At 38.6% G+C, this 16,101-nt stretch overlaps 1 protein-coding gene across 1 annotated transcript in view; it reads right to left on the reverse strand.

Moving 5' to 3' along the window:
• The window catches only part of LOC104289068 (cytosolic phospholipase A2 epsilon-like), a 32,937-nt gene continuing 16,836 nt past the window's right edge, over nucleotides 1–16,101 (reverse strand). Inside the window, exons 6-20 of the mRNA XM_009887959.1 lie at nucleotides 14,727–14,769; nucleotides 14,059–14,122; nucleotides 12,559–12,701; nucleotides 12,313–12,402; nucleotides 11,530–11,567; nucleotides 9,694–9,829; nucleotides 7,615–7,751; nucleotides 6,162–6,384; nucleotides 5,146–5,260; nucleotides 4,260–4,397; nucleotides 3,876–3,983; nucleotides 2,866–3,057; nucleotides 2,223–2,392; nucleotides 1,031–1,217; nucleotides 1–209 (exon numbers count right to left, since the gene is read on the reverse strand). Coding sequence (XP_009886261.1) covers nucleotides 1–209; nucleotides 1,031–1,217; nucleotides 2,223–2,392; nucleotides 2,866–3,057; nucleotides 3,876–3,983; nucleotides 4,260–4,397; nucleotides 5,146–5,260; nucleotides 6,162–6,384; nucleotides 7,615–7,751; nucleotides 9,694–9,829; nucleotides 11,530–11,567; nucleotides 12,313–12,402; nucleotides 12,559–12,701; nucleotides 14,059–14,122; nucleotides 14,727–14,769 — 1,993 coding nt within the window. The remainder of the gene's footprint in view (nucleotides 210–1,030; nucleotides 1,218–2,222; nucleotides 2,393–2,865; nucleotides 3,058–3,875; nucleotides 3,984–4,259; nucleotides 4,398–5,145; nucleotides 5,261–6,161; nucleotides 6,385–7,614; nucleotides 7,752–9,693; nucleotides 9,830–11,529; nucleotides 11,568–12,312; nucleotides 12,403–12,558; nucleotides 12,702–14,058; nucleotides 14,123–14,726; nucleotides 14,770–16,101) is intronic.

Below are 16,101 nucleotides of genomic sequence, written 5' to 3' on the forward strand. Positions count from 1 at the left end.
CTAATAATTCCGCTGCTTCCTCCGTGCCACTGCCAAGCGCAAGGCCCGAATTATCAATTTCTCATTATTCAGGACGTTGTAATCAGTCAGATTCACCAATTTGTCAAAATTCTCTTCACTGAAACACACCTCCCGTGTCGTAAATGGGGAGAGGATAGTGGAGACATCAACTTTGCCTTCAGCCATCTCTTCAGGAGTCCTTTCCACACCTGAGGAACAAACCACAAGGAGATGCACCAATAAAGTTTTCTTGCAGTATGTGGCTCATATCAGTCATTTAAGTAATTATGGGTAGAAAAGGGACATTTGGAGGGAAAGATATGATTTGCTGGAGGGATGTAAAAGTAGTCTAGTAGCACCATATTCTTCAGCCTCTGGATCAAGCCTCTGTTCAAAAGTGATGTAAAACCAAACAGCTGGGAATGAGAACAACATTGATTAGCAGCAGCAGTGCTTGTAGACCACTGATGGGACAACATAAAAGTCTTTGTTACCCAAACTAGAAAAGTGCAAGCAGAAGGAAAACAAGATACTCTTGTACTGGATGAAATAACAACCCTCTCACTGAAAGTCCAGGAGAAATGATGGCACTCGGGCAGAGGATATAGTTCATATTAAAAATATAGAGCTATGTTCACTCAGTCCTCCATCTGGGAGATTACTTTTAAGTATGTGAACAAAACCCAGATGAATGGGCTACTGCCAAAACCTCCAGTAGGTTTTGCCTCTGTCTTTGTTTGCAAGCAGCAGTGCACAACAAGTGCGTGTTTGTAGAGTATAACAGCTTGTGTTGAGGACCTGCCACCCTTGCTGTATGTATTTGGGGAGTTTTAGGAGTATTAGGAAAGCTTCTGGAGTTCTCACAGTTCAGACATACTGACACAGACCAGTTAGTTTTGTCAGTGATAAGACTGATAATGCCAGCATTGGAAAGAAGGGCAGAGAAGACAGTGAGACATTAGATATGAAATGGAGATGACATACCAGGCAAGTGACTTTTTATTAAAATTTCTAGCCACAGATGACTCACCAGGAGCTTTATATTTCTTGAAGGTGTCATTTACTAGAGGGAAAAAGAGCACTGTTGGAGCTTGTGGGCTGTCAGCATCTTCAAACACATAGCACTCCTTCAAGTTTTCCCTGTCTTCCTCACTTATCTCAATTTTGGGAAATGGGATTCCTTGTCCCGAGATGTACTTTGCAATCTGATCCAGAGGCTGGATGAATGAATGAAATAAATGAAATTAACACAAATAATCAAAACTCAAAAAAATATCCAGAGACTTGGATTTTTTTAACTCCAGCAGCTACCATGAATCTTCCTCTGGGAAGATGTTAAGTTTCAGACAGAAACGGCCATAACCATGCCAGACATTGCAGCTTATCTTATTTTCTGCATTGCTTTAGGCAAAACAAGAGAACTGTCACTTTCTTTGAGCTTGTAAATGAGCCAAAAGGCAGAGCACTGACTTTATAATTCTGATGAAGCAGGGTCAGAAGGGGAAGACAAAGAAAATGAAAGAATGGAGAAGAAACAGATCAGTCCAGATTATTCTGCGTCATTGTCTTGACTTCTTCATTATTTACCACTTTCCCAATCTTTCTGTCCTCTGCATGATTTGTGATTGTTTGATAATGACTCCCGATTAACAAATACATTTATCAACATACCTTATGACCTCATGAAAAAAACCCCAACTTTAACGGCTATATTTACTACAAGCCTGTGTTCATTTTTATGTTATTCTCATTATGTATGCAACACTAATTATATTATTTTTCATTATTAATCAGGTCCGGCATCAGCCAGTACATTTCCCTAAGACTGATATGAGATAAACAGACCCAGAGACACATAGGCTTTCCTACTTAATCTGTTAAAATATTGTCAGGACTTTCTACTGCCTCTTTAACTTGCTCAGTTCAAGAATAACCAAAATCAGTATCAGAGCTCCAGAGCACTCCTTAGTCAGCTCTTCAAAAGCCTTTCGATCCACTGCAGTGAAGACCTTGATGATTTTAAAATGCCTACATCCATCACCGTCTTCTAATATCCTTCTTAGATACTGAGAAATAAATCACCTAATAATCTAAAAAATAAATCATATAATAATCATCTAATTCCCATTCCAGTACTGGAAAGTTAGTTGGTTTAACTGATGAGTGCTAGAGACCAAAAGACCATGAAGGAAAAAGATCACAGATATGATGGCTTTTCTTACCAGTGTCTGGGACCCTCCACTGTAATTTAAATGCAGGATGACGTCTACTTCCCTCTTCGATCTCAAAAGTGGTGGGTAGCTGGTATTGATGAAAAAACCAGTATCAACGAGGGAGAGCTCATCATCTGCTGTTTCCATCAGTTTATTTGGGAAGGAGTCTATCACTGTGTCTGAAACACAAACATTTTCATTATAACAAATAAAAAACAAGACTGACTGCTCCACTGCAGAAAGTTAAAGAGGGAAGAATGGAGAATTTTGCCCCCATTTTCCCTGCCTTCCTTTGACTCACTAGCAGCGCTGATTTACAGGGGTAAATGACAGATGTTTCTTTCCTTCCTTCCTGGACACCTCAAGCAGCTTTGGCCCTAAAGGGGACATCCCTCCTGCCTCCTCAGGCTGAGTTCATCTTGTCCACTGGAACACAACTCCCAGACAACCAAACTGAATTTCATTCCTCAGCCCCGCCCCCAAAATGAAATGCCGTTAAAATCTGGCTTCCACAACTTCCATTTGTGGAAGGGAGAAGTGGAATTTCAGAATAAGTCAGTCTTGTCTCTTCCTCCTCGTTGGAAGCCCTAAATGAATTCCCAAACCTAAACCTTCTCAAAATGTTACTGAAAAACATGCTGCGTTACTGTGCCTTTCCAGGTAGAAAATCCTTCACTTTCCAGGTACTTGCTATGCATCTGGAAGCCTCTGATAAAATTGGGATACTGTGCAATGGTTGGGCGTCCTGTTAAGACATCTCGCAGAGCAGAGGAGAGGGCGTTCGAGGGAGTGAACAGACACGTGTCTACCTCATAGGGATTCATGGACAGAAAGGGCTCTTCCGCTGCAAGAAGGAAAGAAGTTGTTCTGAGTTTAGGACAGTTTTGTGAAGTGATCAATATTTTTAAAAATGGAGTAACTTATAAACACAGTTGTCGCCATCCCCCACTCCGAAGGTAAATCAAACATAGTTATAAGCCTTTAAGGTCTATGCTACCAAATAAAACTCAGCATTACACAGTGAATTAAATGACAGCTACCTGCAGGCAGCAAGCATCACCTCCCACTCCAGGCTTCCTCAAATGATGCCCACCTCTATTGCAGCGTGTGGTGCAGCGGAGAGCCGCGTCCCAAAACAAACAGGACAACATTGGCCTTTGAACAGGAAACCTTCAGAAAGCATGTGAATATCACCCAGCTGCAAACATAAGCTAAGTTAGGAGGTCAATCACTCTGGGTTCCCTGTGCAATTAACAGCAAGAGTGAGCTTTCTCCATGGGCAGTTCAGTGGAGAAAACAGCCCTCTGCAAGAGATGTTTTCTCTATTGACAGTATTAGTGGCCAAGGAGGACCATATCCTAACTTAACAATCTTAAGATATGTTCTTAATACAACCTTATTTTTTCACATCTGCTGGAGACTGGTTTTGTGTCTGTATGTCCTTTAGAAAAAGGCGTAGGTTTACCAAAGCGTTGCCAAAGGAGCACAGTTTAGTTGTTCTGAGTCAGGCAGAAAAATTTCTCAGCTGACAGCTCTGCTTTGTTTTCCTCATCTCTCTCCCTGAATTTGATAGCATGTCTTTAGGCATCAGACCTCTGCACAGAATATAAGCAATATATACTGGTAGTTAAAAAAAAAAAAAAAACACATAAAATATCTCACCAATATCTTTTACTCTGTCTCTGGTCCATCTGCACCAGAAGTCCTCTGAATCAGCTGCCAAATTCCAGACATACATCACATCTATAGAAAATATACTACTCCACATGCCTGTAATGGGAAAGAGAGAACAGAAACTCATTGATGGAGTAGTCTTGGAAGAATTTTAATTGACACATACCTTCAGTCCTTCCCCTCGGATACTTCCTTTCTGTCTGGATGGATATCTCCATAGGCATACTTCCTAAGTATGTCCTTGCTAATGCATATTCACACCTGTTCGACCTGTTTGCTGGTGTCCTTCCAGGGCTGTCCACCACACACAACATGCTCACTCGCTCCAATTGCCTCTCGAGTAGGCCACCTTTCCCTCTAGGCAATAGTCACCTTGCATGTAGCAGATCCGAGTCTCCGAGAGCCGCTTCACTAGCCTTCCCATAAAGAATTCACTTCCAAAATGTTCCGCGCGAATAGACGCTCCGTATTTCAGGAGACCGACTTCATAAGGAGTGAACTCCAGCCACTCTATGGCGACAGCAGCCAGATCATGAAAAGACAATAATGTGTTAACTTTTGCTAAACAGAAGAGTACTAGAGAACAGGAACAAATCAGGAGAAAGACTCTGGCTAGTTCATAATATGCTCTTCACCAGGTATAGCAGTACTATTGCCCTGAGAAAATATACGTCTTTTGATAGAGCAATCTTCAGCAGAAAAGCCCTGTTCTAAATGAAAACATAAGTGTTCTGTGCATATAACCTTACCCAAAGGCATGCATTGCTCAGTTATAACTTGTTCTGTTAAGAGCACCAGTGACAGAGAGCTTAGCGTTCACCTGGTGTCATGTACTCAGCTGCTCATATTAAACAAACACTGTGAAAATTAATACTAGAGAAAATAGTGATTCTCCAGCCACTGGACCAGAAAACTCAAAGTTTTCTCCTTAATTGTTCAAAATAAGACCCCATGAACCATCATAAGATACAGGGGTTTTACAAGGTTTTGGGATCAGGATAAATTGTGAGTTTGGCACCTTCTGTGGTATAAATATATTTTTGCTCCAGGCAGTGTAGAAAACTCAAATTCTAAAGACTAAACGTGTTTGGATTTTTTTATTTCTAAGTGTTAGTCACTATTACGTGAAATTTTAAATTTTTTTTTGCTATTAGAATGAAAGGACTGTTGTACTATTAAAGCAGATTACATGCATTTAGTCTTAGTTCAGAGTACTTAAATTATAAAGGCATTAAGAAATCTGGATCATAACCATTACCTCTGAATGCCTGAGCACTATAGCTGGACTTGAGGTTGATGGCCACATAGATGGGCAACGGGTTCTGACCATTATCCACAGCGTGCCGCTGGTCTGAGAGTCTATGCTCATCTTTCTGGTTTTGATTAAAAAAAGTTAATGGAATGAAGTGAAAAACAACTTGCACTTGAAATAATATAGTGTGAATTACGAGCTTTATCCAGGTTCTCCTTCCCTTTCTCAGCTCACCAGGTTATGCAGAAATATCTGCCATGGCATATTTCAAACTTGGCAAGTATCCCATAAGCAGCAGCTACACCATATATGGGTTCTTGGATTTTGAGATATGCAGAGAGGTTGACTGTAGATTCAGCGAGAAAAAAAAACATTCCCAGAAAGAAATATGTGGCTAAGTGAAAGGCAAAGTACTTTCATTGGCTGGATCTCAGGGAACAGAGTTTATCATATTTTAATATATTTTGCAAGTATATTCATATGCAAGAATATATTCTACTGCACATTTAAAACTTCCTTGTATAAACATAAACTGGAAGGAAATTACTTTAGTTATACTATTTTTAAAGCATCAAAATTTCTATCACTCTTTCTTAAAATTTGATAGCGTATCTACAGAATCGTCTTTCCTGCTATTTGAATCATCTCCATTTGCAGTCTGTAACTGTCACTTTATAAATGCGTGTATTCATTTATGCTAGTAAACTATTTGAAATTTTTAAATACCTCTTCTAGTCAGAATATTTCATGCCCAAAGTTTACATTTCAAAATAAGATTTTCTCAGGATTATTCTTTCTTTGAGAAGAAATGACACTTTTGACTGCAATGCCATGGCTCCTTCAGTTCAAGGTCAACCGCACTTTAAAGCAAGAGTAGTGTTTTAATAATGGAACCGAATACACAGAATTTAATCACCCGCTAATTATTTGCATTAGTAGTACTGAATGGCATCCCAGGATTTATTTTCTTCTCCTTTATAGCTATAGAAGTTCATTAGGTTTCTGGAAAAGAGGATTAATACCTTATCATGTAGCATGGATTCAATGACGAGCCCCCAGAGGTCTATGAAAGAGGTGTTATGTCCTTCTTTAGTCCTCTCCATCAGGTCATTATAGTAGTACTTAAGACAATCCAAAGAAAAGCAGCAGATCTTGGATTTGGTTACATGCTTGCGAGCGTCCTTGATTGCATCCTCCAGATATTTTTGTGACCAATTAGCGTCTTCGTATAAGTTTGCCATTGTCCTGAAGAAACATTAGAAGAAAATAATGAAAGAGAACTAATGCTGTGGTTTGGCTTCAAAGAACTTTTGTGCAACATGTTTGCCTGTTTTTCAATTCATATGGGGTTCACAACTGAAAATTAAACACACCTGAAATATTCTCATTTCAAGAGCAAATAAAACCTCCAAGCTTTCCCAGGTTTGATGATAAAAGTTCATGTGGGTGCAAAAATCATCTGAGAAATTCAAGGGGAAAAAAATCTGCCCAAGGCTATCAAATACAAAGACTCCACAAGACCTCAGAAAATCTGTTTCTTGGAATGTGGGAAGTATTCTATGGAGCTGTCACTACTAGTTCATTCTAGTCTTGTATTTCTTGCCAGTATGTGCTACTGGCTCCTACCATTGAGAGAACTGGGCAGTTCTTGGGTCTTGGGCATGTTCTGGTACGACCATTCTTACTTGTCTCCTTGAAATCGTAACACAGGCAGGTGCACTCAGATCTCCACATACATACAGAGAACTTAAAAGAATTTTGGCAAATACTTAGACAAACCTGCCGTTAATGTTTGGACTAATACAAAGGACTGACACACAATTCAGCGCAAAACAACTGTCGCCATTTCCAAACAGGTGTAGAGGAGTGGAGCTACCTGGAACCTACATGATTAAATACTTAAGTTATTTTAAATATGACCTCATCTGTGGTATGGCCACTGGGAGAAGAGAGAACTTTATAATGAGCAGCCATAGCTGCCACCTCTCCAAGGTCAGTAACTTGACATCGTTTGTTGGACTGTCTGTGACAGTATTAATTCCACTAGCCCCAAATACACCCTTTACCAGAGGGAGATGCACTCTAAATCCAAAATGGAAGTGAGAATAACCAGCAAATGGCAGGCATAAATTCTTCTTCCCATCTTTCTTCAATTTCCAGTCTAAAGTCAATTTCGTTGCATTCAGTCTAAGGTATAACTGATAAAATATGAAAAGGTAATAGAGCATTTACATGAAAATATCAGGCATAGACTGTGTCAGTGTGGTGACAAAAGCAGCTGATGAATGTGACGATCTCTTATTCAGTATGTTTTGTTTCTTTGCTCTAGGTGGACACAGAGGAAATTGTGGGGAGAATGGAAATCTTTTGATTTTTTGATTTACTAATGCCATATAAGCTCATGGTGCTGTACAAATCGTCAGTGGTATTAAGCAAAGAGAGTGCAAACATAAACCTTGTTTGGGTCATTCTCACCATGTGGTACCCGATAAACCACCAATGTAGGAAATGCAGTCTAACAGATTGAGTTTCTGGAGACCCAGCAGGCTGCCATACATCGCTGTCAGCGATCTTGTCCCTCCTCCAGTTGTCGTGATGGCCACCACTGGCACCTGTTAACACAGCAAGGCAGAAGGAGCAAAAGCCATGCATATGTTAGAGACGAGCAATCCTTCTTGCTGCAGAAATCAGATAAGAGGTTACACGCATTGATAGAAACAGTGATGTTACTTCCTGCAAAAAGGACGTGATTGTTGCAAGAGGCTTCTGTTGCCACCACGTGACTGATGGGAGAGGGAAGGTTTTTATCCTACCCACACAGGTCGGGTGGGTGGGAGGCTGTTTACTTAATATATAATTGGAAATCAACCTCATCACCCTGGAATTCTTCTCAAAGTGTATTATTAGAAACCATCACAGAAAATACAGGATTTACCATGCCGGAACAGATTAGGGATCCATGATTCCGCCTCTAACAATGACCAGTATCTCAGAAGAACGTACGGAACCCTGTAATCAGCCAGACCACACAATAGCTGAAGCCTTCCTGGCCTCAGGCCACTAATTACTTTATGTCCTGAAGCACAGCCATCCATAGGGCTTCCCCCCCCTCCTCTAAGGTCCAAGTGTAATAGAAGAGACAGACTATTCTTCTCTTAATCTTTTTCTGATGAAGTACACCCTTTGCTTCCGTTAGTATCTTGAGTTGTATGGATGCCTACATGCCCTATGGAAAATGTCCATGTATACCTTTTAAATATTAGCTTCTAATTTCATCAAGTGACCTGCTGTTCTAAAGTCAATAAATAGAGCTGGAAGAAAATATTTCTCCCAATTTATGAAATTAAAAAAAAAAAAAAAAAAAAGATGTTCTTCCTACCATAACTCAATAAGAACTTAAAATCTAGGAAATTTTATAAAACGGTGAAGAAAAAACTGATCATCTTAACTAAAATTAGAATAATTTCAAGATGTTATATTTTGCAGTTTACCTTTTCTAACGTTTTTCATTATGAATTAAAATTGTAATGATACATTTGAACAGAAAAAAAAAATTAAGTCATTTGGCAAGGGAGAGGGATTTTTTTTTTTTTTCCACAATTTTGAAGTTAAATACATGAATAGTAGAGCCAGAGTAATTAGACCTTTTCAAAAAATAGCTTTGGTCTTACTATTTTTGTCTTACCACCTCAAACACTTTTCTGCGCTTCAGTAAACTTTTAGACAGCTATGTAAAAATGTTCATTCCAGTTTTCTTGAAAACTTTACTTCCTATATTATTCTCTGCTCTGAAATCCAAAATATGATTTTTTTTAAAATCTGTACCCTATCCACAGCACTATTTCTTTTAGTTGTCAGCCAAAAAGGATTCTCGTTGGTATGTCTGTACTTTTCTGATTTTCAACAAGCCAACTAGACATAAGCAGTTCCAAAAATTATGACTGAATTATGGAGGCACCAGCAGGACCTTCAGCGATAAAGCTACACTTTTAATCAGCTATTTCATCTATACAACTCAACAATGCTGTAAGATTCACTCTTCTTTTCCAGCTTGATAGTTTTACTCTAGTAGTCAGTTTTCCCAACAATAGGCTTTTTCTGCTGCCAAAACCACCCAAAATATTTTTATTCAGGTGCCTCTGTGAAAATTTTTGCTTCCTCCCCTCAAAATCCTTTACAAATGCCATGACCACCACCTTGTCTCTGTTACTGAGCTTAGGCATACTGTTTCCCAGGCAGCATCTTCCAGCTGTTCTGTGTCTGCCCACTATAAATTTTCCTCCTGAGACCCATGAGCAATATCAAGAATAAACAGGAATGGGTTGAACTGAGAAGCTGTTAACAAGTTTTGGGGGCTGTAAAGGCTTTATCCTACATTCCCCACCCTGCTATATGAACCAGCTACTACTTCTTTTGCTCTTCTGTTGCCATCAATGGCCAAGCCTGCCCCAGAACAGCAGGATTAAATAAGTTGGTTTTTTATTTGTAGTTTCAATTTGTAAGCCAGTCCCCAATCCCCAGAGAGGGTCGCTACCAGGGATTGTATTGGCTTGCCTCGTGCTCTTTCAGATCCTCCTCCAAATGAAGAATCTTTTTCAGAGCAGCAGCAACGTATTTCTTCCTTTTCCGCAGGAACTCCTGCTCTTCCATGCACAGATTAAACCCCAAGCGCACATCCAGGTCTCCTGAGCTGGAACAGACAATGGGACAAGTCAATATACATGACATTTATAGCTGATTTCAAGACCTGTAGGGCAGGTAGTCAGAAAACTCCACAAATCATCTATAAAACAAGCTGTTTCCAAGTCAGCATATTGATCAAGGAACAGAAGAGAAAGGAGCATTTCTATTGCCAGCAAGGAGTAGTAGTGAGGATGAAGAGGAGTTTCCAAGGTGCTTTAGACTGCTTGTGAACACGGGCGCAAAGACAAGACAACTGAGCCAGGGAAAGATCACTAAAAGGGGTAATTTTAGGAATTTTTTTTTTTCCTGTATCCATTCCTTTTTGTCACCATGATATCCTGGAAAACTCAAGTGGTGCCACCACCACCTGTTCTCAGGTATTCAAGGTGAAGGTCCTAATGAGCTGTGTGATAGAGCTTGAACTGCAAAGCAAGTCTTGCTTGCAGCACCATGCCCTGCTCAGCCTCGTGTCCTGTGAAATCCAGGAGCTTGAACTGCAAAGCAAGTCTTGCAGCACCATGCTCAGCCTCGTGTCCTGTGAAATCCAGCCTTTCACCTGTGTGCTGAACAGATTTCTAGATAAGCATTTGCAAGCTTCATCCTGCAAATATATAAGAATGTCCATAATTTCTTCCACATGGGCAACCACATTTAATTTTCTCCCTTGACAACTGTGAAGCACAAGCCAAAAAATTTGCAGAAAAAAAGGTACAAAACCAATCAAATGGCAGCTAGTGTTTTGTGCCTTCAACAACACAAATACACTTGTTACTGAGAACTCAATATTGTCCAAATCTTCTGGTTCACATCACCCTCTGGTGGCTGCAAACTCTATCCTGAACATTACTTTCACCAATATTTCACAAACTTGAATGTTTCAGGGGTTATTGTTAGTAACCTCTGTTCTCCAGCAAATTCTGAACACAGAATAAGGTCAATTGATTTACCTTATAAAAACAAACAACTTCTTTAGCAGTAGATCAAAAATTCTCTTTCTCTCTCTATAAATATGTATCTGTTAGATTAACATTTCGATCTATTTTGTTATGGGCAGAGATTGAGCAGGTAGCTCTTCTTCACGTGCTCTGAATTTCACCTACACAAGCTGCTCCCATGTTTTGAATATCCACCGTGCTTCCCTTCTGTGTATCACCCAGTAGTAAGGATGCTGTGAACCTTACAAAGTCTTCAGCTGTATCATAAAACCTCGTTGTCTTCAATCTCAGTTATTACTAGTGCAATTCTTTCCCTGTGAGTGGGCTGGCAGAGGTGCAGTTGGTCAGATCTCAGCTCCCATTATGGTCAATGAAGCAGGAGAAGGGGCAGAATCCAGGCTGCCCTATGTTTGTTCCGGCGACTTTGCAAATTTAAAGAGCAATTGGGTTTATTTCAGTCATAATGCAGATCTGACTATTGGTATAAATGGGCAGCAAAATTAATGTGTGAGTAGTGCAGTTTTACTCATGTCTAGGAATAGTAGTTATAATACAGGCTAATTTACACTGAAGAAACCTACCAAGGCTCAAACTTTCATTGAACTGCATGATCCTGTAACTGCAGCAGACTTGCGCTTACCTCAGGCACCACATGAGTATAGGACAAAGCACTCACGCGGCATGTGTTCATCTCTCCACCTACCATAGAAAAAAACCTAGATAACTAGTTTACTGTCATCCTGGATGATAGGACAAAAAGAGGCTGTCTTACCATTTTCTTGCTGTCAAGCACAAGTGAAAGGAATGATCCTAGAAATCCAGAAAATAAAGCAAATTACCACCACATTTTAAAATGTTTCTTTCCTTCAAGCTGAGGCCAGGCTCATTCAGTAAGAGAGGAGGCTCTCAAACCAGAATTTGTATGGCTAAGGACATTCTTTTGGTACAAATAACCAAAGTCTCACTCTCTGCTCTGGAATCAAATTCTCTCTTGTCTAAGAAGTCTGTCTGTTTGGGGCAATTACTTGTGCCACAAGCTTACATGTTACCCCAGCTCACAGTGTGCACACTTAGAAGGAGCAACAAGAATGAGACAACTTACTTTATTTAAAAAAAAAAAAAAAAAAAACCAAAACAAAAAAACAGAAAAAATACTACATCTAAAAGCACTCTCAATATCAATATTAGACAAGTTAAGATCTGAATTAAGCTCGTATTCTGGATTGTATTTTTTAAAACTATCCATTCTGGAATTATCCCAATGTCCAGAAAGAAATTTTGGAATGCATGTGCATATGACGGTCATTTTTATTCCTTGAAACCACTTAATTCTAATTTTGGATGCTGTTTTGCAAAGATTTTTCTATTGTTACAATTATTGTTAACACCTGCTTCCTTAAAAGTGAATATAACAGTCTTTTTTTTTTTTTAACATTTTCAATAAATAGCTGTACAATTTTACACAGTGATTTTGTTCACTTGGGAACTTCATTTCTAGCAGGATAACATAAGTCCATTTTGGAAATATTTCTTTCAAAATGTTCACAGCACTCACCTCTTCTACTATTATTTCCTTCTGCAAAGGGAGTGAATTCAGAGGGAGAGAAAGGACCCCGGATTCCTCTATTTCATTTTTCTCTGCCAACTGAAACAATGTAAAAAGTGGTAGGGATTTGCACAGGAAAGGTTTATCATCTCTAGAACTTCTCCTGCTAAAAGGGTGAGTTCAGTTCACCAATTACATTAATTTCTTCTTCTAATTTCACTGAGGTTAACGATGACATACAGAAGGGGAACGTACCTCTTCTGGTAATAGAATATCCAGTCTTGTCTGCTCATTTATAACACAGTGAAACACGATGATCCTAAAGCTGGGGTCAGAGTCCAGCAAAATCTTCTGACTTCCTTCATGGGACCCTTTCACTGTAAATGTAATCTCCTGATCTAAACATAAAGGCAGGGAACAAAGAGAATTTTAGCTATTCCAAGTAAAAACACATAACCAATAAATAAAATCTGCTTCTACTCTGTATGCTTTTTGTCTGATTTTCCTTACACCACAATGATTAATTCGACTTTGAGTGGCCAAAACAGATTGAAAACTGATATAAAACATCTTGGTAGATCTGTATAACTCATCAGTATACAGAAATCACGTTTTTGCAATATTACAGCGTGCTATTTTGTAGGAGCTTTCCATGAATAAATAAAACCAAGACAGATTTAAAGGCGTGTCAGTTTAAAGGCCTTTTGGATAAATCACATTGAATAAGAGAATCATTTTTTTGATGTCTGTCTGTTCCAGTTCATCATGTACATTTTATTCTATGTTGCATCTGCTACAACAGTCAAATGATTCAAACCCCAAAATCAAACAGGCAACTTGACATGTGTTCTCATGTCACCAAAAGAGAAATAACCTGTCAACCCAAAGGCTGTGCTCCTTGTACGGAAAAGCCTTTATGTTTACAGAGAGATCATACACAGTTCTCTTGCAAGATCAGGGCCAAGAGGCATATGGTTTTAAGTCCCCAACCTTTCCTCCCCACATTACATTTCTGTCTGAAACCGCTTACAATGCAACTCAGCCGTCACTACCATTTTCTTCATAAAGGTCAATTTTCCATTTGTGTACTTTCTCTTAACAGCCACGATTTTTTTGTGATTTGCCCCGTGAGCAGCTTTACACAAGCTACAAGTTTTTTTGAACAAACTTAAAGACTAGTGAAGAGTCCTGCTATATTTATTAGAGCTACATTTTACAGGCAAAGTCCTGGTTTGGTGATGGTTTGCATCTTGTGCAGACCCCTTTGATACAATTTTACATTTAAACTTAAAAGCTTAAGTTTATTATTTCTGTTCAAGCAACAACAATAAAATAAAAAATCTCTTTCAGAACCCTGAATGTGCAGAAACTTTGTACATACTCACACCCAAATTAAACCTACAGGATAGGATTTCTACATTATAAATATAAGATAATTTTTAAAGATCCAACTTAGTTAAAAATTTTCTTCTTGAACAAGCAGTAAACAAAGAGAAATAAAATAATTTTTACAAGTTTTTAATACTAGCATATATGACTATTTTTGCATCGACTTAAAATTTGCCTCAGAACTAAATACTTGACTAACTTGAATTTTGACAGATACAATCTTTCTGCAAGATGGGGCATGGCGCAACTAAGTATTATGTGAAACAGCTAAAGTTAACACGCACAACAGATTATTAATTTTTCAACATCTTTATAATGACTGAATGACAACACAAAAACAATAGGTTAATGAAGCAATAACCTCACTTGTGGATTGCTGCTGCAGCTTTCCCGTATCCACTCTAATCTCCAAACAGGAAACCTCGCGTGCCTGTAGCAAGAGAGGATAAACGATGGCTGAGAGATGTGTAAATGTGATTGCAAGTGATTCATACTCTTCTCAACCAACCCCACTAGCTGATCAATGAGCAACACAACTATTATCTATTACTGTGTCTTCAGATAACATGAGGGCACTAGTGTCATGGTATTTTCTCTGAGTTTGAAAGTAAAGAGGAACAGCTCATGAGCTGCTTGAACTTGGAGAGACTGTTAAGTAAAGAAGATTAAACCTATTCAAAACAATAGGCATATTGAGATATGGGACTCTTATGAGCGGTTTATCGCTTTTTTCATTAACCCCTGGTAGTTCTAGGGGTAATGTGGGAATAATAGGTAGGAAAGTCAAGTTTATAGAAGAAAGTAGGTGGCATATGAATGCTGACAGCAACCTCACAGAGTGTCTTTGCAAAAGGTGGCACTGCACAGGAGTGGTGGGAAAACAGTGATCCATAGTGCCAACAACAGATCCTTTTTCTCAGTAGGACAGTGTGGCTGACAGTACTAGCTTTGGGACACAGCTCAAAGTTCCCAGAGTTAAAAATATGAACACTTGTTATGCAGGCCAAGGAAAGATTGTAAGACATATACATTACCACTAGTACTCCATTAGTAATGATGCCATCAGGATAGTCCAGACTGAAAAACAAAATGGAAAATATATGTCATGGGTGGTACAATTCAGTTAAATATTAAGGCTATGAGTTAACACATTATCAATTTTCCCCCCATCAACTTTGACATTTCTGACTTTAACATTCTCACTCAAAAATACTTTAAAGATTTTACCAAGCATAGTTCTAGATGACAAGCTGAGTTGCAAGGTTTTCCACCCACCCATGATAGAATATGAAGCTAGGTTCTTACTCCTGTCATTTTTCATACCTACTTTAGTAAACCATGTAACGAATGCTGATACATGACATAGTGAGTTTGAGGAGAGCTGGAGGCTGTTACATCCATCTTGACTGTTTTGATCATTACACAGTTTGACCCCAAGTTTTGTACTCGAACAACTAATACACTTGTCTAGATTTCCACAATTTTCAAAAAATTACCATAACGGCGGAAGAAATTGTACTCTACAAAGTGATTTGCAAAACAGACACAAGATTTTAATGTATCACTATATGGGTAGATGTGTTTCCACTTATCTGTCTAGGGACAGAAGTGGGTTCGTATACTACAGACGCCAATTTTATATTCTTAAATATTTTTCCCCTCAGAAAAATCAGACAATGTCTCACTAAGGATATCTTATAATTTATCATTTTATTAAATTGCAGATGTAAATTCATACAGTATTTCAATAACTCAGATTAGTCCAAAGGGAATAGATACATACACAAAATTATAAGGATGGAGCACCAACTCCTCAACCTGCTGCAGACTGTATGAGCTGCTTATTCAGATTTTACAAGCTATGGATTATATTCTCTGTAGTCTCACATAGTTATATAGTTGAGATATGTATTTCACCTCAGCTGAAACCAGGCAATACACTTCCTCTAAAATTAGATGAATGACATTGTGATAAACCTTCTCTTAAAATGGATTATAACAACTCTTAGATTTTAGTATAAACACACATGAAAATAGCTTTATAAAATTTCCCATGACAAAGAATTCTCCCAAAGTTTCAAAGCTCATAAAAAGTTTAGAGTTTCATTTCCAAATCAGTATTTTCCTCTAAGAGAAAAATACAAATTGGCTAAATACAGTGCAGAACACTCAGGAAAAACTTTCCAAAACCAAAAAACACTGAGGTCCCTAAAAAATAAAAAACAGTTGCACACTGGAACAAAGAATTTTACTTAAGAATTTTATAGGAATTTTTTTTTCAGAGTTTATGTTAAAAGAGTTTGGAGAACATTGGTCAGGAATGGGCAAAAAATATTGTGTTTCTACCTACATGCAGCTAAATGAGGTTAAGTACCACTCAGGTTTTGTTTCAGACCCAGATTTTGCACT

This window comes from Charadrius vociferus, unplaced genomic scaffold (genome assembly GCF_000708025.1).
Source record: "Charadrius vociferus isolate BGI_N301 unplaced genomic scaffold, ASM70802v2 scaffold337, whole genome shotgun sequence".
NCBI lineage: Eukaryota > Metazoa > Chordata > Aves > Charadriiformes > Charadriidae > Charadrius > Charadrius vociferus.